The 24,994-nt window shown below is 40.9% G+C and overlaps 1 protein-coding gene and 1 non-coding gene across 3 annotated transcripts in view; both read right to left on the reverse strand.

The window, feature by feature from the left end:
- LOC105499731 (laminin subunit alpha 4) overlaps positions 1–24,994 on the reverse strand; it is a 148,829-nt gene that overhangs the window by 73,445 nt on the left and 50,390 nt on the right. Inside the window, exons 5-9 of one of the 2 annotated variants that reach the window (XM_071096337.1) lie at positions 22,517–22,597; positions 12,631–12,845; positions 9,982–10,050; positions 8,312–8,469; positions 6,085–6,195 (exon numbers count right to left, since the gene is read on the reverse strand). In XM_071096337.1, the coding sequence (XP_070952438.1) occupies positions 6,085–6,195; positions 8,312–8,469; positions 9,982–10,050; positions 12,631–12,845; positions 22,517–22,597 (634 nt within the window). Of the gene's footprint in view, positions 1–6,084; positions 6,196–8,311; positions 8,470–9,954; positions 10,051–12,630; positions 12,846–22,516; positions 22,598–24,994 lie in introns of both variants that reach the window. The other variant, XM_011772502.2, reaches the window with a different exon arrangement.
- Positions 17,439–17,545, reverse strand: LOC112423308 (U6 spliceosomal RNA). Its single transcript, XR_003013736.2, has one exon. It is a non-coding gene; the product is annotated as a U6 spliceosomal RNA (small nuclear RNA).

The raw sequence follows: 24,994 nt of genomic DNA on the forward strand, positions 1-24,994 counted from the left end.
CCCATTATACAGTTTCCTGAGGATAGGGCAATGGTTGTTTTGAACTTCTCTCCTTTCATCCAGTGTTCTACCCAAAGGATTACGCCATGATTTTACCAGGAACGTTTTTACACTCTCCAGGAATAATCCAAGAATGTGGCCCTCTCAGGTGGTCAAGGAAAAGGATGCGGAAATGGTATTACAACAAACACATGCCCAGAGGCTTTTTATCGGGCAGATTGGTAATCCCCTCTCTACAGAGCCCACTGTGCAGTGGCAATGTGGTCAACAGTCCCTTCATAAACTGGGCTCTCTGAATGAACACCGCCTTCTGAATCATATTCCTTCCTGCAGTTCCAGTCTTCTTCTTGGCTTGCTCCAGTGCTTTCCAGATAAAACAGTATTTGTGGTCATTTTAAAACTAAATACGCCGAAACTACAATAAATCTTAATGTTACTCCTCCCTGCTTTTAAAAAATATGGACACAAACATTTAAAATTTTAGAATTGTTAATAAGTGGATCTTTGATCCAGTTTAAGTTATATTTGCAGAGCGTAACACCTCTAGTTTTTACTTTGACTTGATACTTCAGAGTAAATCTCTGTTGTTATTACTGTGTCATTAAACTTACTATTTTTTGATACGGAAACTTCAGTTGAAGTGATGAGAGACAGCTGAAAAATGTCATGCCTATAAGAAGACCTCTTCTTTGTGACAAACGCCAGAGGGCGCTGAGATGTAGGTAGACAGAGATATATAGATATTGATATACTGTATGTATGACTGGACCAGTGGCAAAGAGGAACATCTATTCCTTTACATTATAAGATTACTGAATCGAACGTATAGTGATGGCTTATTTGAATGTTTATTTTTTCTGTAACTTTGCCTGAGGAAGGAAAATAATGATATAGGCACATGGTAAAACGGGTGTGCCTCGGTTTAAGAAAAGCTGAAATTAAAAAATTACCTTGCAACTGTAAACCAGTTGGTGGCTTACATTACAAATGTATTAGTCATTTGCTCATCTCAACAGAAAATTCTTCTTGTACATGTTTGACATAAAAGTGGCAAGGGTGTCTTGGTAATACAGTACATAAAAGGTAGATTATGTGAGGATGATAACCAATATCTAGGGTGATCATATATTTTATGGTTCAACCTGGGGCATTTTGCACATGAAAGGGAGAACTTTTAGTAATTACTCTGGGACACAAGTATAAACAGCAACAGTGTTGGACAAACCAATATTGGTGTGCTAGGAATATTGGTGTGCTACTTTAGAATTTGTACAGTAATATCTACTTCTGCCTACCTCCTAAACATTAATGACCTCTAAATTCCTTTCCAGCCCTGATTACCCTCTGAGTTGCAGATTCACATCTCCATCTGCCCTCTGTGCATTCACAGATATTTCACTTTTAAAATGTCCAGAGTAATCCATTCGTGTTTGTAGTCTTAGTCATCCATGTCTCAGAATGGAGCTTCTCTCTTTGCTATTTCTCACCTCCGATTGGTCACCAAGTCTGTTTCATTCCACCTGCCACTCTAGCCTCTCTTCCTCTTTTCCATGACCACAGTCTCAGTTTATCCTTGTTCTCTGCAAATCCTTTTCAAACGAAGGCAAGACAGCAACTCACTACTCTCTTGTCTAGACCACTGTGGCAGTCTCCTAAGCAGTGCCCCTGTTGTCAGTCTTCGCTGGCTAGTCTGTCATCCACACTGCAGAGGGACATTTCTAAAGTGCAAATCTAATCAGCTCATCCTTCTGGGTAAATACCTGAATGACTTCCAGAGTCCACAGACTGAAGTTCCCACGTTCATGAGCATGTTTGGGAAAGTTCTTCACAACTGGGCCTCTGACAGCTTCTTCAGCATTATCTCCTGCTCTCTGCCTTACAATGAATCTTCCACAAGGCCACAGTTCCAATCCCAAGAACACAGCACGTTGCTTCACATCTATCTGTTCTCACAGTACTATCCCTTGCTTGGGAGTATTTGATAAATTCCTACTCATTCTCAATACACACGCCAATACTCACCTTCTCTGAGAAGCCTTTCCTAGTGTGCCCCTGCCAAAATAGTTCACTATTTCTTCCTTAGAGTTACCCTTCAGCCTGTACCATGTTTCTCTTATTAAATGCTGTTTGATAATTATGTTTTTACATATCTGTTTCCCTGCTAGACTGAAGCATCTTGAAAGCAGGGCCTTATTATATTTCAGGATACCTAGCACTTAGCATAATAACTGTTATATACAGGCCGGGCACAGTGGCTTACGCCTGTAATCCCAGCACTTTGGGAGGACTAGGCGGGTGGATCACAAGGTCAGGAATTCAAGACCAACCTGACCAACATGGTGAAACCCCGTCTCTACTGAAAATACAAAAAGTAGCCAGACGTGGTGGCACACGCCTGTAATCCCAGCTACTCAGGAGGCTGAGGCAGGAGAATCGCTTGAACCCAAGAGGCAGAGGTTGCAGTGAGCTGAGATTGCACCACTGCACTACAGCCTGGGCGACAGAGCAAGACTCCATCTGAAAATAAACAAACAAATAAATAGATAAATAAATAAATAAATAAATAAATAACTATTATATACAGACGTCCAATAATGCTTCTGGAATAGAAATGTAAACAGTTGCCCCTCAGCATCCATGGGGGATTGGTTCCAGGACCCAGCTCCCATAGATACCAAAATTCACGGTTGTTCAAGTTTCTTACGTAGACTGGTGTAGTATTTGCAATACTATAACCTATGCACATCCTCCCATATATATTGCATCTAAATTACCTGTAATACCTAATGCAATGCCTACACATCACTTCATTCATATGGATTCAAAGTAATACTCAGCATATGGTAAATCTGAATTTTGCGTTTTGGAATTTTGTGGAACTTTTTCCAAATATTTTTGAGCCATGATTGAATCCACGAATACAGAGGGCCGACTGTACTTAATTTTGTCCTGCCTTTCTGGCAGGACAAGAGATGAGGTTCAGATACTTTTGATGCTTGGAGACAGCCTACTTTCCTTTTAGTCCTGTGGGTCTCTGCATGAGTTGTCATTCAGGGCGCTTCTGCTGTGGTTCAAGGAGTAGAAGTGGAGACGGCGCAGCACCTCATGAGCTGCCCTTGGAGACTATGCTTTGTGACTCTGGGCTCTGCAGTGGACCTGCAAGATCCAGATGGTGAGGGGTAGCACTGAGACTGCGAGAGGGCCGCATCTCACCTCTGCTTGTAGCCCAGTGACACTCTGACCTTGAGCACAGTGCCTCTGGGAACATGGAAAAGTAGAATCTTGGCATGATCTTTGGAATTTTCATTGCAGACAAGATCAGCAGCAGCAAAAGTGAGCATCTTTTGAGCACTGGCTATTTATGAACACAGATGGATGGGCATCCTTTAGGGGAATCCCAGACGTAAGTGGTGGGAAAGGGCTATAGGACTTCCCAGTAGGAGGCTGGAGGATTTAGAAACGGAAGTTCAGACAAAACCGGTAGCTAGGTGGATGTAACTTGTGAGATTTGGGTCGTATGAAATCTACGTGGCAGATAATTTGCAAAAAGTGGTATTACTTGTCAAGTTCAAGGGGCAATATCACTGATTTTTATCACTATGGGTATAGACAATGAAATCCTTTACTCAATTTAAAGCCAAATATTGGTTACTTTCTTGATAGAAGGCTTTCTAAGACACAGCTTTCCTTAAGTCTAAACATCAATCATGGACTTTTCCAGACCAAGGGCTTGAAGATGCTTAAAAAGTCATTAAGACCAGCCCTGGGCATTTGTTTTGAAATGTTTCAGCAGGTTTTTGCACCATCGGGACTGTAGTTAGAACATTATATTCAATAAAAATCGATGGAAACAGCCGAGTGAAAGCTCCTAGTATAGTAGCTTTATCGTCAACCTTCTGTGTTGGTGGTCTGTTCTTTTTGTCCGGGAGCGTTTTCTACTGTGATGTTACTTTCAAGCGTACATTATTTCCTCTCCATGAAAGCCTGCATTTAGCTTACATCAGAAATTGTACCATCATTCTTAGCAAACTATCACAAGAACAGAAAACCAAACACCGCATGTTCTCACTCATAGGTGGGAACTGAACAATGAGATCACTTGGACTCGGGAAGGGGAACATCACACACCGGGGCCTATCATGGGGAGGGGGGGTGGAGGGATTGCACTGGGAGTTATACCTGATGTAAATGACGAGTTGATGGGTGCTGACGTGTTGGTGGGTGCAGCACAGCAACATGGCACAAGTATACATATGTAACAAACCTGCACGTTATGCACATGTACCCTAGAACTTAAAGTATAATAATAATAATAAACAAAAAAAAAAAAAAAAGAAATTGTACAACAAAAGGATCAGGAACTCTGCCTGGCCTGTGGGAGGAGCTAATCTTAGTGAAAACATTTCCTCAAATGTTTTCTTGAAAATACTTTCCTCAAGAAAGAATTAAGGCCAGGCGTGGTAGTTCACAACTGTAATCCTAGCACCTTGGGAGGCTGAGGTGGGCTGATCACCTGAGGTCAAGAGTTTGAGACCAGCCTGGCTAACATAGTGAAACCCTGTCTTTACTAAAAATACAAAAATTAGCCAGGCGTGGTGGTGTATGCTTGTAATCCCAGCTACCCAGGAGGTTGAGGCAGGAGAATCACTAGAACCCGGGAGGCGGAGGCTGTAGTGAGCGGAGATCGTGCCACTGCACTCCAGCCTGGGCAACAAAGTGAGACTCCATCTCAAAAAAAGAAAGAAAGAAAGAAAAAAGAATTAAGATACTTTTAGCAAGTTTCAACCATATCTGATACCAACATGAAGTAACAATGAGTTTCCACAAAGATTTGTTTCTTGGTATTTCCTTTGCTGTTTAAGAGATTTCACTGCTCTTCAAGCACTAGTGGTTGGATTAATATGTGCCATTGCTGGGGAACTAGGGACACAGTGTTCATGTGCATTTCAAAATAGATGAATCTTCCAAGGGTACAATTAGAGTAACTTACATTTTTAAAAGCATAATCTCTTAAAGGGTTAGGGGTACAAGGTCAAAAGAGAATGCTATTGTTATTTTATTTTTTAAAAATTTTTGTTGAACGTGAGAACTGTTTATAATGTCAAGTACCAGTTTCTGAAAGCAGCAATTGGGAAGTACTCTGGCCAGCACTGGTGGAAAGTCATTAGAAAAAAAAAAACAAAAACAACAACTGTGTGAAACATTCTAATATGCTAAATATGGTGCCTCGTGACTCCGTTTGTAGTTTTAAAATTAGTATAGCACATGGATGGGTATTTTTCCATTAGGCTCTTATGGAGTGCATTGAATAGCCTTTCACACTGACTCTGCTCATGTTTTAATGTTTTTCCTGTTAATTTGTACAAGTTGTATTTTTCTCAATATTTTTCTCTGTCTAGTTGTCTTTTTCGTTTATTTAGTTGTTTTATTGGATATTTGAAATTTTATCTTGTCAAATCTGTATCTTTTTATTGAAATTCTTTGTAATATATTTAAGTGTTCTGTTATGCCCTTTCAAGATTTAATAAGTATTTTGTTCTATTTTCTTGTGAATTGAGATTTATAGTCAACTCTTTAAACAGATTAATTTATTTTAGTCTAGGATGTAAAGTGATGGTTGAAAGTGGTTTTTTTCCTGCCAAAGAGCGAAATTGCTTTCTCAGGACAATTTCTTTCCTTTCCATTTATCATTTAATGTATACTTTAACAATATTTAAATTTTTTATTCCATATAATGAATTTTAATTCTGGATGCTCTATAGCTCTTAGTCATAAGATGCCTTGGCAAACAGCTGAATGACCATCCTAGCTAAACAAATCAACCGTATCAACCCTCCGCAAATACATAGAAAATTATCCACAAACATAGCTTTTCAAGAAAACCAATCAAAACGGGAAGAGATGGTAGAGACTGAGTATGTTAACTTTCTCCACAGGTCTGGTCTTGATTTATTTTAAGGCACATGGGTCACTGCATTTTTTCTGGACAGTGTTAAGCCTCAGTCATTTGTGACCAGCCAGCCTCACATCAGCTAAATCCTTTCTTTGAAGGCTGTCCCAGTAACTGAATACATACATACATACCTTTTCAACTAATTCCTCTACGTCAGACAGAAGGCTTTTCATCGTGTTCTCAGCATTGTTGATTTGTATCTTTCTTAGGGCGTATTGGTTTTCTCTTTCTGACAATTTTGTCTACAGAAAAATGTGTTTTGAAAATAATTAGTCAATGTGCACACCAGGTTTTTAAAAATGTACATAAAACTCTTTCAATGTAAGAGGACTCAGAGTAGAGTGTGAGGCTCTTTTCTCAAAATAGTGGGGTCCACAGCCTGCTGCAGCCTGGTGTGAAGGGTGGGGTCTGCAGAAGGGACTGAGGCCCTTAGGGACTAAAATTTTGCAAGCTCCCCTCACTAGACTAGGGATGCTGGTCAGGGACTGGGTTGACCATGGGGAAAGGGCTCCTTTTCCTGATTTGTACAAAGGTACAATATAGGCTGGTGGTGACCCTGGGTGTCTGAGCTTTAGAATTTTAATTTTGTTGGGTCTGGAAGAACGGACCAACCCACCAGGATTGATGTAAATGGAGTACAGAAATTAACTTTTTTCATTTTAATGCAAGTCTCTTTATTTCAGACCCCTTGCTTTCTCCTTTTTCATTTTTGAGGAGGTGGGTCTAAATGTGACTTTACCGAGATTACTTGGGAGTGAGCCCTTCGGTCTTGACACTGACTTCCTGTCTGCTGTAATGATTCCTGTCTTGAAGTTGTGCCTTTGAGGAAAGAGAATCTGAATGGTTTCAGGAGGCCTGGATCTGGGTGACTCCCCTGGGAGGTAGTGTCTTTATGTGTTCCAAAAGGTAATTTTGGACAAGAACAATTTCAAAGTTTAGAATAAAATTCACAATAAGATTCTATCCAGGCTACATATAATTTTTGTTTTTGTTTACACTTTACATATTTGGCCAACTGCTATGGATATCATTTGCACCTCCAAAAAGCAGTGAGTACTTAGTATGCCAGGTACTGTTCTAACTTCCCTACACATATCAATTCATTGAATTCTCTCAACAGTCCATGAGATAGATGCAATAATTATTCTCAATTCCGTATGAGGAAAATGAGGGATTAAAGAGGTTAAATAACTTATCTACGGTCACACAGCTAGTGGGTGTCAGAGCTGGGATTTGAACACAAGTAATCTAGTTTCAAAGTCTGTGCTCTTAATCATTTTCCTAAATTGACTAACGAAGTAGAACAATGTGCTGGTGTTAATTCTATTTTCCCTCAGATAATGATCATTGTTTTAAAAATATCATTTGGTTGTGATAGAAGCCCATGATTTAGTGGGAAAGAAAACTTTTAAATCCTAGCTATAGAAGGACCTTTATATAGTCATCCCTTGGTAGTTGTGGAAGATTGGTCCCAGGACCCCGTGGGGATGCTCCAGTTCCTGATACAAAATGGCCTAGCGTTTGCAGATAGTGTATGCACATCCTCCAGAATACTTTAAATCATCTCTAGATTACTTATAATGCTACTTATAATACTAACACAATGTCAATGCTATTGTAAATAGTTGTTATACTGTATTTTTCATTTCATTATTGTTGCATTTTTTATTGTTTTTAAAGTATATTTTCCATCTAAGATTGGTTGAATCTGAGGATGTGGAACCTGTGGATATGGAGGGCCAACTGTATTCCTGTATTTTTTTTTAATCTGTTGGCTGCTTTTAACTTGTTTACTAGGCATTAACCAGTAGATCTATGAGGAGAAACAAGGTATGTGTGTATGTCTGTGCATTTGAGTGTGTGAGTATGAGAAAATGAGAGAGAATGTGTATAAATGAGAAGGAGAGGTGGGTGGGTGATGGGGTGAGGAGAGAGAGAGAAACAGAAGGATGCTTCTACACAAACTCAAAACCTTGCAAATTAAGGCTAAGGAAATGGTAGCCTTGTGGTACCATTTGTGGTAATGACTTGAACAAGTAATGTGTGGCTGCACCAAGGAAATAAGTATTTCTCTTTCCTCAGTAGTTTTGTACGTAGATACTAGTCTTTTAGTCATTTCATTTCCCATATAACCTCTTTTGTAGACAGCAGCTCTTGTTTGGCCAAAGCTCATAGTTACAATCAACTTTTCATAATTTCCTATGAAATTACTTATGTTTTGTATGTTAGACCTGCAGGTCTAACAACCTGTAATACAGGTATGAGACTCAGATACAAAAAGGGGTAGAAGGAATTGCTAGCTGCGGGCCTGTGAAGCCAGGATGAAAACAGAGTGGAAGGTAGAACATTCCTGCGTACTTTGAGGAGGTAGATGGTGGCGTTGATTTCATTCACGTGCCTATGAGCGGCGGCCCCAGAGGATACGCTCAGCACCCCGGATTTGCCTTCCTCAATGGAGAGTGCTGCTAACCGCAGGTCATCAGTCAGGTCCCAGACGCACTTATCACAGCCTGGAGGTGAAACAATTCTTCAGAATCACGAGTCAAAGCATGCTGAAAGCAGACTGTTTTAGCCGAAAATTAATCTCTATCTCCTTGGTTAATACCATTTTTATTTTTGTCTCTCTTGTCAGGCTTTAGTATCTTGCTTGGCATTAGCTAGTGAAGACAGCTATTGGCTAGATGCCCCTCCTCTCCTATTAGCTTTTCTCAGTCAGTATTCAAGGGCTAGCACCAACCTTCTCCCCACCCAGAGAGGGCACAGCTCCTCCCCGCAGCCCCACTTCCTGGCAGGATGAACACTTCAGCACCGGGAGGTCTGAGGTTATCGCTGTGAGAGTTGCTTCCTGACATCTGATGAGGGCACCAAAGTTCAGGCTGAACGTGGGCACGTGGGGAGGCAGGTCCCAGTTCCTCATCACTTCTCACTTTTCACATTTGAGCTCCTCTGACCACTGTCATCACCTCTAGAACCCAGGGCCCTCCTGTGACACACTCACAAGGATGGCACCCTGTGTTTCAGAACTGCCTCGATCACCTTTTGCAACTTGCCTATTCCCGATCTCTTTCCCTCAGATGGTGCTGTCCTCTACAGATGTGACATAGGGAGACTGGCATGTTAATGGTTGTTAATATGTTAATTTGTTATTTGAAGTTTAACATGGTCTTACTTATAAGCTTTCTCAAGGAACTGAGTCCCAGCCAGCACTTCAGGCTTGGTGGGGGAGATGCTTAGGACCAGGCAGGCATCTTCATGTTCTTGAATTGACCTTGCCTAGGGGGCCACCAATTCAGTGGGTAAACTTGGCATTGCTTGCGCCTCACATCCTATGCCGTCTTCTAAGATGTGATCCAATGGTAAGGTTTATCTCTTCTGCTCAGAGGGACTGAGAGACCAAGATACTTTTGTTGGGGGAGGGGGTGCCTACTATTATATAATTTTTAAACCAAAAGTTTTGTTCCTAGTATAACTCCTCATGATTTAATTAACACGAGCGCCAGAGAAATCCAGGAAAGATAAAAGGCAGCTCCATTTTGTAAAGCCTGAATATTTACTTCTGCTCCCACTTCAGATTTGGGGTAACTTGGGAGAAGCCACTTGAATCTCTTGGTATCTCAGTTTCCCCAGGTGTTGTAAAGTATTGTCTGTACATCAATATTATCTGAGGACCTGAAAAGACAGTATAGAAAAAGGAGCTGAAAAGAGCTCTGTCACTGGGAGTTGTGTTTCTGACTTTGCCTTTAGCCATCAGGCAAGATGCTGAATGTAAAGACTGGATAAGGTAGAGCTATGCAAATGTAAACCACCCATTTGCCTGAGGGAATCAAGTGGACCACCAAGTACTTGGTGCAGGATCCATTTGTTGAGATGCAGAAAGGGTTAAGTCCAGGAGGTGGGACTCGGCAGTTTCTAGAGAGTGATATTGCATAGCACTTCTTAATCCCACACCTGCAGCACATTAGAGAAAGTGGGGTTAGTCAATCATGTACTGTTTTTTTTACTTATGGTTGAGCAGTCCGTGCCTGTAGGGGGTTCCAAACCTTCTTCCAAGCATTCTCCGGTTACACTGTCACATGGGCCTCCCCCGCAGTTGCACACTGTGGGAAACAAAAACAAGAGACGAGAGATTCACTTCTTAATGCTTAAAATATGGCAATATTTTCCTGGTTTCTAGAAACACTAGCTATCAGTGTATAATTCGTCAATGGGGATTAATTACATTCTTCCTTAAGACTGTGTAGAATCTATGATACAGAGATTATGCCCTTCATCCGATTAAGCTCCAGCCCAATGAGATTTTCAAAGATGACCCTGGGCAAAACTGAATCTAAGTTTTCTAGGATTTCTCTCCCAACTCTTTGGGATTCGGACATGACAGTGCAATTGCTTCAGTCCAAAAATGTCCTGGTAAGTTTCACAAGATACTAAATGACCATGAGCTCATCATTCAACTGAAAATTGAAAGCCATCCCTTCCTTGCAGACTGATACTCCAGTTTAATTTAACTCGGGGGTTGATCATTGCCAGGTGTGAGGGAGGAGCAGCTCAGCAAGGAGTGAGTGAGGAGGCCCAGGAGCAATTCTTGGCTCCCACTACTCTTGACCCTTGGCAAGACGGACTCCAAACTTCCAAACGACAGCTATGAGTGCAATAAGAACAATGTGCTGCAAGGAATCAGAAACATCTTTACATGAATTTAGAAGACCTGGGAGCCCATTATTCATCTACTGATGATTTTCTCTAATGCCTTTTGGAAAAAGCAAAAACAAAAACCCAATCTCATCAGACTGTTCAATTTCCACTGAGTTTCTGTGTGGGAACTAATTTGTAATATTTAAAGAGGAATTCTCTTACTATCTATGCTAGCAATTAACTGGAATAGAATTGTGTATTTCCCCCCACTTCTTAACTGTCTTTACTGAATAATCACAGAAACCAGGTTCATAGGGAGATCTATTTATTACATTTCATCTGTTTAATGTTCCACAAAATGCAGATTTATTAAACCATTCAGCAAGATCATGCTTTATTGCTTTTAAAATTAGCTTCTCTTCCAAGAGTGACCTGAATCTTTGTAGTTTAAACACAAATTTAGTAAATGTTTTGAGAATCAGGATGTCAACCTTTCAGGCTTTGATTTTGCCAACATTATTTCTGACATCCGCCTTCTCTCTCTTTAGCCTGACTAGACACACTGCTCCTTCCTTTCTGCTGTCATTCTCAGTGTTACGCCTCTGTGCACGTCGCTTTTTTGTAGACATGTTTACTTTTATTGTGACTTCTGCAGAACATATATGTTGCATTTTTTGATTTAAAACTCCTTACTCCTTGAATCCTTTCCAGTGGAAATCTGTTTCAGTGAGAGGATTTCTTATAGAGCCATGCCACAGGAGTACAATATCTCCTGCTCTCCCTCCCTCCCCTCAAAGTCACATAAGAGTAAGACATTCTCAATCTCAGCCTTCCTGTACTCTTAGAGGAAAGCAATTTCACTTCACTTTTGAAGAGCTTCACTTTATGTGGCAAATGGATTGGAGACATCATGAATAAGATTTGTGCGTTTCAGTCTAGCTGAAGTCTAACTGAAAGTTTTCCATGCTATCTTTGAAATACTTACTCTTATAATTTGAGGACATTGGAGGGTGGTGGTGATTAAAAATGGTACCCTTGACTTGCTAATCTATTTCATGGAAATCTTGATTTTACCAAACATAACTGAAAGAAAGAGATATAGCCCTCTGAATAAGAAAACTGATTTGAACCATGCAAGATTTCTTCCTTTCCTTTCCTTTCCTTTCCTTTCCTTTCATTTCCTTTCTCCTTCCTTCCTTCCTTCCTTCCTTCCTTCCTTCCTTCCTTCCTTCCTTCCTTCCTTCCTTCCTTTCTCTTTCTTTCTTTCTTTCTTTCCTTCTTTCCTTCTTTCTTTCTTTCCTTTTCTTTTCTTTTCTTTTCTTTTCTCCTTCCTTCCTTCCTTCCTTCCTTCCTTCCTTCCTTCCTTCCTTCCTTCCTTCCTTCCTTCCTTTCTTCCTTCCTTCCTTCCTCCTTCCTTTCTTTCTTTCTTTCGACAAGAGTCTCTCTGTCACACAGGCTGGAGTGCAGTGGCACAATCTTGGCTCATGGCAACCTCTGCTTCTACCTCCTGGGTTCAATGGATGCTGGGTGGGGCAATAGGCACCCACCACCATGCCTAGCTAATTTTTGTTTTTAGTAGAGATAAGGTTTTGCCACATTGGCTAGGCTGGTCTTGAACTCCTGGCCTCAAGCGATCCGCCTGCCTCAGCCTCCCAAAGTGCTGGGATTACAGGAGTGAGCCACCATGCCTGGCCTGAACCATGCAAGATTTCATTCAGTCTCCTGGTTAATGGCAGGTAATCCATAGAAGTCTGATTTCTTTCTTTGATTAAAACTGGAAGGATATAAGATGCTAAGACAAAAGTTCATTTGTGTTAGTGTCTCCTAGTTTATTCCACCCATGAGCAAAGTTATATTAGTAGTCTTGATACAAATTTCTATTCCTGGCGGGTTTGGGATGCATATTACTGAGAATGTATATTGCCCTGGGAAAGTGACAAGGCGGCACTCACAATACTTCCCCAAGAGAAATTCTTCATCTAAATTCAGTATTCGCAGAGGGTCATGCTGGCCAGGTAGCTGGCTTAATATTTATGATACTGCACCTGCACAGTTCTTGGCTATTCTGGCGTCCCCATAGTAGCCAGGAGCACAGCGTTCACACTTGAATCCGGTGGTGTTGCGTAAGCAGTTCCTACACTGGCCAGTGACTTCATCACAATCTTCAAAGATCAGGTTGGGATCTGAATTTCCACTGCAGTCACATTTCTTACAGGTGCTTCCAATGAGTAAGGGGTTTCCATAGTAACCAGGAGCACATCTGAAGAGAAATATCACACATTTAAACATTTAGCATCATAGTTTTTCTTCCTTTTAATCTTCTTTCCTACGAAGAAGAAAGATGTAGTGGGTATGTGTTGATCGCCCTCCCAGAATCCATTTGCACTCTCTCATCTTCTTCATAGGACCAGACTTTGTTTTTAAGGAACCACCCCTCCCCACTATTATAGATCATTTGGTTCACTTCATCTGTAGGCCATTCAGTTCAGCTAGACTTCCAGCTATAGGATTGAACTAGTATATCCAGCCAGGGAACTGTTATACACAAGTGATATATGATGGGTGGGACCAGATATGCCAAAGGTACTGCAGTGAGATGTATCTGTAGCGTACAGCTGGGAAATGTCCTAGCCACAACGTTAATAGCACCTCTGCTGAGAAACCTTGATCTGTCTAGTCACAATGAATTGTTTAAGTAAATAAGCTTGAGCCAGTCAGTGCCTGGTATTCTCCTGGCTGAAAGGGATTGACTCAGGAGTGTAGCTTGGGCTCTCATTTGAGGGTCATGGGGCGGCATTCTCTTCATCTTCAGGTGAATGAAGAGGCAGCAGGTAGTAGTACTCTTAGCTCACGGAAGCAACTTGTGACTGAGCAAAGCCAGCCTGGAGTCAAAGCAGATGGCAGAGCTGAGAGTACCACAAATCAATGGAGTTGGAGCCCAGACTGCCATGGATGTTTTAGATATGTGCACCTACAGAGGCCAGGTGCCTACCTGCATTTATTGTGTGGGCAGAGCCAGTGCCTATGGTCATGCTGGCTGGGTCTTTGATGAGACCGCCCAGCTGAGTCAGAGAACGGAGACTGAAATCCATCCAGCCTTTGCTTGGCTTGCCAAGCTATGCATTCTAGGTGAGGCTGTCTCTGCCCAGAGAAAGAACTGCCTTTCCCTACTTTCCCCAAAGGTGCCCTGCAGGGCAGCAGAGGCCCTGCTGTGAATGGTGGGCCTGTAGGCCCCATCTAAGGGAACAGCTGTTACTAGGCTCCAGTTGATTGTTGCCAGCCTAGAGCCTTGAGAGGATGAAGGACTTATGTTGCCATATTTTATTTTTGGAGAAAAAAGTGGAAATTTGAATGTTTATGTGAAATTGCAATTTTTAAAAGTTGATTCAAACTTTCTAAGAGTACTGTACAGGTCAAACTACATGCTTGTTGGCTGATTGTGCACTCTCTTTTGCTGTGGACTCTAAACTAGTGTGGAAGATGGGCCAACTGGAGCTGCAGACACTTTGGGAGTAGCCAGAAAGAACACGTGGTCACATCATAATGGGATTGAAGGTCAGGTAGAGAAGTTGGTTCTGATGCATGAGAGAGAAAAAGAAGGAGAGTCAGCAAAGGGTTTTGAGCATGATGGAAGTGGTAGTGAAGGAAGCTGGTGCTGGCTTCAGCATGCAGGATGGACTACAAGCTGGAGCAGAGGGAGGGGGTGGGGTGCAAAGGGCCTGGGCTAGGGTGTTGGCCTTGGGAGTGGAAAGGAAGGGAGATCTTTCCAAGGAAATCAACAAGCCCTGGCCAGTAATAATAAACACTACATTTTTTTAAAAAAGGATTCCCTTTAAAGTGAGGGAATTATGATTCAGAACATTTGAAAAACAGATTAAAAAAAAATCACATCTGTAATCCCAGGACCCTAAAAAAGTCACTGTCAACATTTTGTGTATGTTCCTTCAGCCTCTGTTCCCATGTCTCAGTTTCTTGGTGTAGTTGTAGTGATAGTATATGGTCAGTCTTTAAACTCTTTACCTGCATTGAACCTCATAGCTTCATCTATGTGAGTTTATTTAGTTACCACAGACACCCTGGGAGGGAGGCCACACAGGCCTGGCATTCTGGGAGGCTACTTCAGTTTTCCAGGGTCACATAGTTGGAAAGTCACAGTGCAAGGTCCAAACCTTCTGACCCTGGAGTTCTTTCTTTTGTTCCACCCTGGACCACACTGCTGCTGCTGTAAATGAATAAGTGGATTCATCCAACACAAGGACAATTCATGTCCATTGTATGTAAGGCATAGAGGGAGACAGGATGAAGAAAAACACATAGCCCATGCTTTGAAAGAATAGCAAATGAATCAAACATAATGATACAGAATATGAACTTAGAACTCATGTCTATGAAAAAGACGGGGATGAGTGTAAGTTCTACACAACCCACAAAGAGACACCCCAAGAGGAAATAGTCAATGAGTGTTGTTATGCACTCTTTCTCATGTTTTTGCACCTCAGATTTATAGACCTGCAGGTGCCTAAGCCAGCATAAATTATTCCTCTATGGAATGTGTGGCTGGATTGAATTTCTGGCCTTTGCTGCGATTCACCAAACAGAGAATATTAGGCTTTTGGGCTGACTGAAATGAGACTCAGATCTACCAGCTCAATGTGTAGCTGGGAATCTTAAGGTCTGGGAGGGAAGGGGCTTGCCCAAGCTCATAGAAGTCAGATGCCGGTAACTTTCTTTCCATTTAATTCCACTGCATGTGCTTTCCATAGGAGGTCCCCTGGTCTTTTACAAGAGAAAACTCAAATTTTCTATTCTGTAAGTTGGAATCTCAATCACAGTGGAAACCTATTTTGAGTTACTCTGAGTCTCAAGAACATCTTCTGGTGGTAGGTTCAGAGTTTGACTATAACTCTGAAGTTGTAGTCAAAACTCTGGACCCTATGGATTTAACAAAATGAGCATACAAAAGTTTACTTATGATAGTTCCTGACAAACCCCTACTTTTATAGATAAGAAAGCTAGAAGGCAGAGAAGCTAAATGACTTGTTCATTGCTACATAGTTCAAACCTCTGTGGGACCCCAGGCTTAATGTTCTTTCCACTCCAGCAGTCTAGCATTAAAGAATGAACTAATTAATAAATTAATGATTATAAAAGTGCCCAAGCCTGCCCTCAAAGAACTAACAACAAAGACACAAAAGCACCAGTATTTGAGTTTAGAGTCAGCGTTGGAGCCCTGGTGCCCTGTAGCCTGATCCTATTTTTTCTTCCATAATCTCATTTCTAGTCTATTAATGACTTGATCCATCCAGGGAAAATAGAACTGATAAGTTTATAGCTCAAATGAAAGGATTGTGGCATATGAAACTTTGCCATTTTGGTTAGTGATTATATTATTTGGGCAAAATGGACAACCAAAAGATACTTTGTTTAGAAAAAAACATTATTTTGACCAAAAACTTTGTTTCAGGAATGTTTGAAGCTCTCCCACTCTGCCCGCCCTTTCTCTTTCTCTTCTGCTCCTCCTCCCTGGGCTCTAAAACTGGCACTGAAAGTCTTTATCAAGAGTGCTCAAACTTCTGGGCTAGGTGGCTCAGAAATCTTTCTGGGAGGGATGTCACTCTGTAGCTGTCATTGGGATTAAACAAAATGACATGAAAAAGAAAAAAAAAAAGCACTTGTTGCAAAGTAGGTGCCATGTAAATGCTCTCCACTTCTTTATGAAAGACTGAGAGATAAGGCTAGGAAAACGTATGTAACCTATTCAGGGTCACAGGACAAGAATTCAGGAGTTGGGCAAGCTAGAGAGTACGGAATCATAAGAACTCTATGCAAATAACAGGGCTTAAGTGTGAAAAACTTGATGTCTTCAGAGAGGATTAGACTAAATCCCCGCATCACAGTAAACCTCAATAAATGTTAGCTTTCTCTTGTTCTTCTTCCTTATTCTTCTTTTCCATCATCAAGGCCATCATTGAAATCATCATGATTATCATCTTCATCTCTGATGATACTGTGTACTGCCTTTCCTGTTAGGGGTTTCAGTCACTTTGGATTTGCTTTAATTTGCCCCATTCTTTTCTCCTGATCCTTAAGCAACAAGACTCACATATCAATTATCACGTAGTCTTAGCATGTTTCTCACTCCACCACCAAGTTTGACGCATGAAAGTATACTATTAAAGCTGCTATGGGAGGCAGTGTGCATACTGAGGTATTGAGATCATATGACTGAAAATGGTATTGAACGTTGAGGGTCCTGGGTTTTAGTTTTGGATTTATTGCTAACCCAATTGTGTGATGTTAGATTAAGTCATTTCTGGCTCAGAGTCTCAGGTTCCTCATCTTACTTTTCAAATGAACTAAGTATACACACACACACACACACTACACACACTACTATATATTATATATCTGGGGGCAGGTGAAGCTGGTGAGTCCTGAACAAGGGTTTTTTTCCCTTTTATTTTTTAGTTGACATGTAATGATACACATTTATGGGATACAGAGTGATATTCCCATACATGTATACAATGTATAATGATCAAATCAAGGGAATTAATATCTCATCACCTAGAACATTTATCATTTCTGTGTATTGTGAACATTCAGAATCCTCTTTTCTAGTTTTTGGAAAACAGAAACTAAATGATTAACTATATTCACCCTAGAATGCTGTAGAAAGCTACAACTTATTTCTAGCTGTAAGTTTGTGTCTGTTAACCAGCATTTCCCTAGCCTTCCCCCCATCACTTACCACCTGCCACCTTTCTCAGCCTCTAATAATCAGAATTATTCTCTCTACTTCTATGAGCTAATTTTTTTTAGCTCCCTCATATGTGGGAGAACATGTGGGATAAAAAATGTGGGCTGCTTCACGATTCTGCACATCATCCTTGCACAGAGGCCATGCTAATCTTCTCTGGGTTATTCCAATTTTAGTATATATGCTGCCCAAGGGAGCACCTCATCTTCAAAATGTTCTTAGTTGTTCCTACTGAGATGAGAATGAGAATTGCAAAACTCTACAAGGCTTGTGCATTTTACAATTATTTGTATCAGAAGACAACTTCCATGTGCAATCTCTATTCAGCCAGACTCAGTCAACTCTGGGTCACCCTTTCCATTTTCCTGAAATGGGGTGGGAGGTTGGGGGTAAAACAGGGCAAGGAATGACTAACTCTTGTCACTACATAGTACCTTTTTTAAAGGAACATGAAAAGTGCTGTTGTTATTTCTTATTGAGAAAAAATCATTTTTACTTAAATAAAAACAACTGAGGCCTTCAACATGCCAGATACTGTGCTGGGGGAGGAATAGACAGAGGAGGGATATGATACTGCATCTGTCAAGCAGCTCATGGTTTCACAGACAGATAAAGAAGCCATTGTGTGATTTTGAGCAAGTGACTTAAATTATGTCGCATTTCTTCCTCTGTAAATAAGGATGAAAATGGTATCCCAGAGGATTTTGGGGGCTTTTGGGGCTTAAATCATTGTCTGTAAAGTTTTTACAACAGTGTCTGACACATCCCCCAGTAAGTACCTAATAAATGTTATTATTTTTATCATCATGATCATGGTTTAAATACAATACAATGTGGAAAGCTTGCCAGCTGATCTGGTGGATTTGGGGAGTAGCATGTCCAACATGGGGGGTTTAAAGTGTGAGGTGGGAGAAGGTCTTTAAGGAGGAAAAACAGGTAGGGCCCAGAGCAGGCCAACACTCATGGACCTAATTGTTAAGGCAGGTGGGTGTGCTTGAGCTGTTTTTTACCCAGTAGTGTAAGAGGCAGAGTAAGTAAAACATGCTTTATGTTTTAGACCAATGTTTTGCAAATTTGCACATAACATGGATTCTTTTAAAAGGAAAAACATTTTCATATAATACCCCTTCCAGTGTTAGCTTGAATTATCTTTAAATATTTCAAACATGAAGCTAGGTAGAAACTCCTTGTGTCTATGGTTTTTACATGTCTTGAAAACCAAAATAAATTTTCAAATGCAACATAAATAAAACTATGAAACTAATCAGTTTCAGATTCACATTAATTCAATACAATAATTGATGTTGTCTTGTAACCAAATGTCCACTTGCAAAATGATGTGGTAGAGACTGCCTGCGTTCAGCATGCAAATCCAGCCATGTGCCATGTGACAACTTATGTGTCTCACCAATTTTCATTTTGGAATCTTTAGTTTTACGGTTTGCCTTGATGTCATGCCACTTGACTTCCAATTGTCTGCAATGTGTCATTGACACACTGTCACCTCTATTATTTTCTCCCAGCACTGAGGGAGATCTTCTCTTATAACATGACACAGCAGAAAGTCCAGAACGTGTTTCAATGAATGTTTTCCTTAAAGTTATTGTTAAAATTAAACATAAAATTGGGAAAATATTCACCGAGAACTCACAAACCTTCATTTCCGAGGACAACCAACATTCTTAAGTCACGGTTTGAGAAATACGTCCCTAGTATGAGAGTGTGGTATTGAAGGTCAAGGTAGAGCAGTAGTTCACAAAGCAGTAAGAGTCCTGGTGCATGAGAATCCAATGGGAAGTCAAAATACAGGTCCTGGGCCTGCACCCTGGATATTCTTTTTCAGTGGGTGGTGAAGGGCAGTTGGGGAGGGCTCAGGAATCCAAAGTTTTCCTGGAGACAGACTCAACGATCTCTAAAGTGCAAAAAGAACTAGTATGTTCTTGGTTTGGACTAATTATTACCTGTGTTTAAAACAGATATCCATACAAATCAGCTGCATATTTAGAAAAGCTCTTTTGGAGAGGTTCAAATTCACAAATACATTGAAAACACAGATTAGGCAAAGGTTAACTCAGGCAACTTAAGAGCTTGGCTGTTCAAGCAGAAATCCTCCTCTTATTCCCAGGGTCAAACACAAATAAAAAGCAGCAAAGGCCACCACCATTTGGAAGATGAAGCCTTTCTGGCTCAGTGTCCTCATCTGCAAGATGACAAAATACAACCTTTTCTAAGGTGGCTGTGAAGATGACAGATGAAGAATGTAATGCAATAAGGACATAAGTGACCATTAATCAGTGGCACTATTTAGCTCAGAACCATAATTTCTAGCTAAGAAACTGGGACTCAGGGAAATGAGCCAACGTGTCCCAGGAACACATTCGGCAGTGGCAGAAGTTGGACAATGACCACCATGACTCATACTGTCACCTGCTAATTCTTACTGAGCATTTATTCAGTGCCAGGTCCCATATTAAAAACTTTACGTTATTATCTCATAACAGTTTTACGAGATGGGTAACTTTATTTTCTCCATTCCGTACAAGTGGAAATTGGCACTTGGAGAGGTCAAAGAACTTGCCCGGGTAGGTCACAAAGTGGTGGAACTGAGACTCACACTAGCCAGGCTGATGCACAAATCTCTTCTTTTCAATACTCTACTTTCACTTCCCAGACTATTGCTCTTGTCTGGAGCCTACCACTCCAGTCGCAGATCTGACCCAGTCTTACTGGGTAATGGCAGAGCTCATGAGCCTCCTATGTGGGCTGAGGCATTTATTATCTGTAATTTCTTGTCAGAGGTGGGCATGCTGTCCTGTTGAGGGTTTGGGATGACAGAACCCTTCTCTGCACCCCTGTGTGATTTTACAGGACTGTGCCCTTAGGGTCCAGGCGATTTCACTTCTGGGAGCTTTGCATCTGGTCAGCAGGGCTCTATCTAAGGCCATTAACTCTCCCCATGGGGGCCATCGAACACCCATTAGCAATACTGCTTAGTCATTATCAAACTAAACTGAATTTAACCTCAGATACTGAGGAGAAAAAGCTCCATCCTGGCTGATTAACAACTGCCGCAGACCTCCTGTGAGCCAGAAAATAAGTAGATCAGGTGCCTCCTATTCCTGTGTCCCCAAGTAAGGAAATATAGGATAAGTGTGTCACAAATATTAATCAACCCAATGTAATTGATCATCTCTGTCAGTCCCTCCTAAGAGATGAAATTTATGTGGGCCCTAAGCTCACTTTCCCTCTTATGGCAATAAATAAATACATTTTAAAAAGTCCACAACCCTTTAGTGAAATAATTATCCACAGTTTGCACATTTAATAATCATAATAATAATACCTTCCAAGTGCAAAAATTTTTCTCTGTATCACAGATACTGTGGCTTTTTTTTTTTTTTGAGTTTCAGACCCACTTTTTGAGAGATAGAGGGTGTTTTCTTTGGAAGTGAGATTGCTTATAATTTAAAGTTTACATTTTGAGCCCCAGGTTGAGTTTGTGAGCCTGTCTGTGCTGTTGAGGGCCTGCAAATGAGGGACTGGGTGCTTGACTAGTTCTGCTTGCCTCTTCCTTCCCTGTCTCTAGGGCACTACACATCATTTAGCTGCCTAAACACAATGGTGAGGCCAATGCTAATGGCATTTCTGTTAAAACAAGCAAACCTGTCTGAGAGACTCTTTTAGCAAAAGTAATTTTATCTTACAACACTGTGAGCAGCTGGCAGGTGGAGGGAATGGGAAATATCTTACCAGGAGTCATTCAGTGGAAAGCCTCTCGAGCTCTGCGGAGAAGGCCTTTCTTACATGAACAAAGCCCAGAGCAGTTTAGAAAACAGTGTCATGTGCTTTTCAAAAGAAGACATTTATGCGGCCAACAAACATATGAAAAAAACCTCATCATCACTGGTCATTAGAGAAATGCAAATCAAAACCACAATGAGATACCATCTCACGCCAGTTAGAATGGCGATCATTAAAAAGTCAGGTAACAACAGGTGCTGGAGAGGATGTGGAGAAATAGGAACACTTTTGCACTGTTGGTGGAAGTGTAAATTAGTTCAACCATTGGGAAGACAGTGTGGCCATTCCTCAACGATCTAGAACCGGAATTACCATTTGACCCAGCAATCCCATTACTGGGCATATACCCAAAGGATTATAAATCATTCTACTATAAAGACACATGCACACACATGTTTATTGCAGCACTATTCACAATAGCAAAGACTTGGAACCAACCCAAATGCCCATCAATGATAGACTGGTTAAAGAACATGTGGCACATATACACCATGGAATATTATGCAGTCATAAAAAAGGATGAGTTTGTGTCCTGCAGGGACGTGGATGAAGCTGGAAACCATCATTCTCAACAAACTAACACAGGAACAGAAAACCAAACACCACATGTTCTTCGGAAGGGAACATCACACACCAGGGCCTGTCAGGGGTTAGGGGGCAAGGGGAGGGATAGAATTAGGAGAAATACCTAATGTGGATGACAGGTTGATGGGTGCAGCAAAACACCATAGAACATGTATACCTATGTAACAAACCGGCACGTTCTGCACATGTATCGCAGAACTTAAAATATAATCAAAAAAAAAAAAAGAAAAAAGAAAAGAATGTCATATGTAAATACCAGCCAGGGATCCAGAAAACCCAAACTCCTGTGGAATTTGTTTACTTTTTAGTATGGTATAAAGCTGGTATAAAGAATGGGCAAAATAATAGCTTTGTGGGTTTTTTTTTCTAATTTATTGCTCTATTGACAAAAGGTAATTCACATTTTATTTACTGAGGAAACCTCACTCTTTTTTGAGGAACACTCATTTTAGTAGTATTCCTCAATGATGGAGAGAGAAAAGAGTACTACCAAAATCATCTAGAGAGTCTTTTCAAAACACATGTCCTCAATTTCCTTTTTCCCTGTGTGCTTATGCTGAGATGTGGCCCTGGCCTGAAGCTCTAGGAAGCATATTGTTATTTGCTGTATCTGGGGGATGGGATTTGGGAGAAGCTTCCCTAAGGGGTTTTGAAATGCGTCCCTCAACCACACTTAAGCATCTCCTTCAGGACCAGCCAAATGGGAGTATGGCGGAGCTGTTGAGTGTGAGAAACAGAAAGCTTCCTTTGACCTACACGGAAAATAGAGAATTTTATTGGCTTACCTTTCACAGTTAGGTCCAGCATAATTTTCTTTACAAATACACCGAACAGCTCCATTTTTCCTATAGCAGGATTCTGCAAAACTAAAATTGGAAGCAAATATTAGATGTCAATTCCATACAACACCGAAGAGACTGTCTTAACTGTTTATCGGATTACCTCTATGATGGTCCCATTTAAGTTCTAATGGGTGTAATCATTTTCTTTATGTAAACTTGCACGCATTTACCTTGCAGGAAAGGTTAGGCCAGCAGGCCCCAAAAGAAAATGTCACTCGTTGGTGGGGCCGTTTCCCAGGTCCTATATGTATATTTCAAGCACAAGTCCAAAACATGTATTCCAAAGCTGGAAATAATCAAATTCTACCTGCAATTTTGGATTTATAGGAGAATCCCCTTTTATTTCCATCACTGTCTGTGTAGTCATTTAAAAGTATCCCCTTTTTTTCTGCACTAGAACTTGTCCAGTTTTAAAGGGAAGGAACCAGTTCTAAACTACATAATCTCCACAGAATTTTAATTTCTTTCATGTGTACTTTAGACATTGGCAATGAGGGTGCTGAGACTGGCTGAGCTGATGAAAGTCCCAGTCAAGTACTGCAGCAAAACATAGGACCCACCATAAAAGGATTTTATCCCATGGAACCCTCTCTCTTCCTTCTTCTTCCTTTTTTTTTTAAAGGTAATAAAAATTAGGACACAGGACAAAAAAGTAACAAAAATATTGGTTTAGTGGAATAAATAAGTCTCCTCATTATTAAGGCAAGGGAAATGGGGTTATGGTCTCCACGTGTTTGGAAAATTCTTCATAGACACATGAATTGTGTGGGGCATGGGGTGTGTGTGTGTGTGTGTGTGTGTGTGTGTGTAAAATTTTAAGGACTTTTAAATTAGCTTTGGCTTTGGTACTGTACAACCAATAAAGTGTGACCCGTTGCTCTCTTGTTCCTTTATGTATCAGCATTTCTTACCCTAATGGTGTTTGGAGGAAAGCAAACAGATGTGTTTATTTATTTGAAGACACTTCTAAAATCAGTCAGAAAACAGTATGTGCTTCTCAGTGAAAGGCAACACCCACAACTTATTTTCTCGAACAGTTTGATAAAAACATTCCAACAAAATTACATTTCTTTCCCCTTTTACCCTTTATTGTGCTTGTTCTGATTTCTTAGCCTACTTAAAGAACCACGGTCAGTTAAGAGTCCAGAGCAGGAACCCCCACTTCCATCTTTCTTTGAAGGTGTTCCACCCAGCAGCCCGCCCACGCTTGAAGGATGCAACATCTGCTAGGGGCATCTGGAGTCATCCGCCTGTAGCTGATGTCCTGCTGTTTCAAACAGATGACATTTTCCTTAATTGGAGCAATTTCCATAGCTACTGGTAGAGATGGAGGACGTCTGGCCAACCCCCAGATAAATACACGGACATTATGCAAATCGTCCCTGGGAACAACGGCATGACCACTGGTCTCTGTGGTGAAGGCAGACTCAGCGGCAGGCAGGGCCAGCCCTCAAGGGTTCATTTTTGTTTCTCATCAGCATTGATTGTTTATGTTTTGTCTGGTTTTGGCTAGGGGAGGGAAAGCACTGCGTCTCTCTCAGCCACTGTAACCACTGTGGTGCCCATTTCCAGTGGAAGGGTGTCTTTTGCTCTTAGAAAATCCTTAGGAACTTAGAGAAAAATAGACTCAGCCCTTTGTTTGTTTGCTTAACCCCCTCAAGCATTATTTCCTTGCTTTCTTGTAACTGGAAATCCAAGTCCTGCGTCTGTGGGCTCAGCTTCATGAATGTTTCAAAGTGTAATTCAGAGTCTAAACTAGACACCTTTCTGAAAAGTCCGGGAATTTCCATTTCTATAGAAAGTAGCAATATGAATTCCTTAAAAAGCTGAAAGAGGCAATGGGCATTTGATTTTTGATAAGATATTTAATTAGTATTTGAGATTAGCTAACTAAGTTAATAATAAGGCCAGATTAAAGGTTAGAACTTTTTAGAACCCAAGAAAATTTGTTCTGTTCCATGATCACAGACTAACCCCTCCTCTCCTTTTTTGCAGCCAGATTCCCCTGCAAGGGATTCAAGAAGTAGAGCTGTTGTCACTACAGAGAAAAATCCGTAAAATCCCTTGGTCTCTCACACCCTTACTAATTCCTCCCTACACCGACATAATATTTACTTATAGGTGACATACTTTTGATTTCATTTTCATTTTCAGTAGGTTTTTCAGCCTTGAATCTGTACTATTAGAGACTTGAGTTTTCATATTTGTGAATATGTACCCAACTTTAGAGCACATTCTCTAAGTCCCTTCAGTGCTTCTTTGAACCCTGGATCCACTTACACAGAGAAAAATCATGGGCAGACATGGTGCCTTGACGCCTTTGGAAACGGTTTCCTCTTTCAGGAAAGGAGACTCACTTCACAGTTGGCAACTTTTGACTTCATTTCTTAAAGAGTTAACAGCATTCAGAAATGCTTCTTG

The sequence above is a fragment of the Macaca nemestrina genome, chromosome 5 (assembly GCF_043159975.1).
Source record: "Macaca nemestrina isolate mMacNem1 chromosome 5, mMacNem.hap1, whole genome shotgun sequence".
Lineage (NCBI taxonomy): Eukaryota > Metazoa > Chordata > Mammalia > Primates > Cercopithecidae > Macaca > Macaca nemestrina.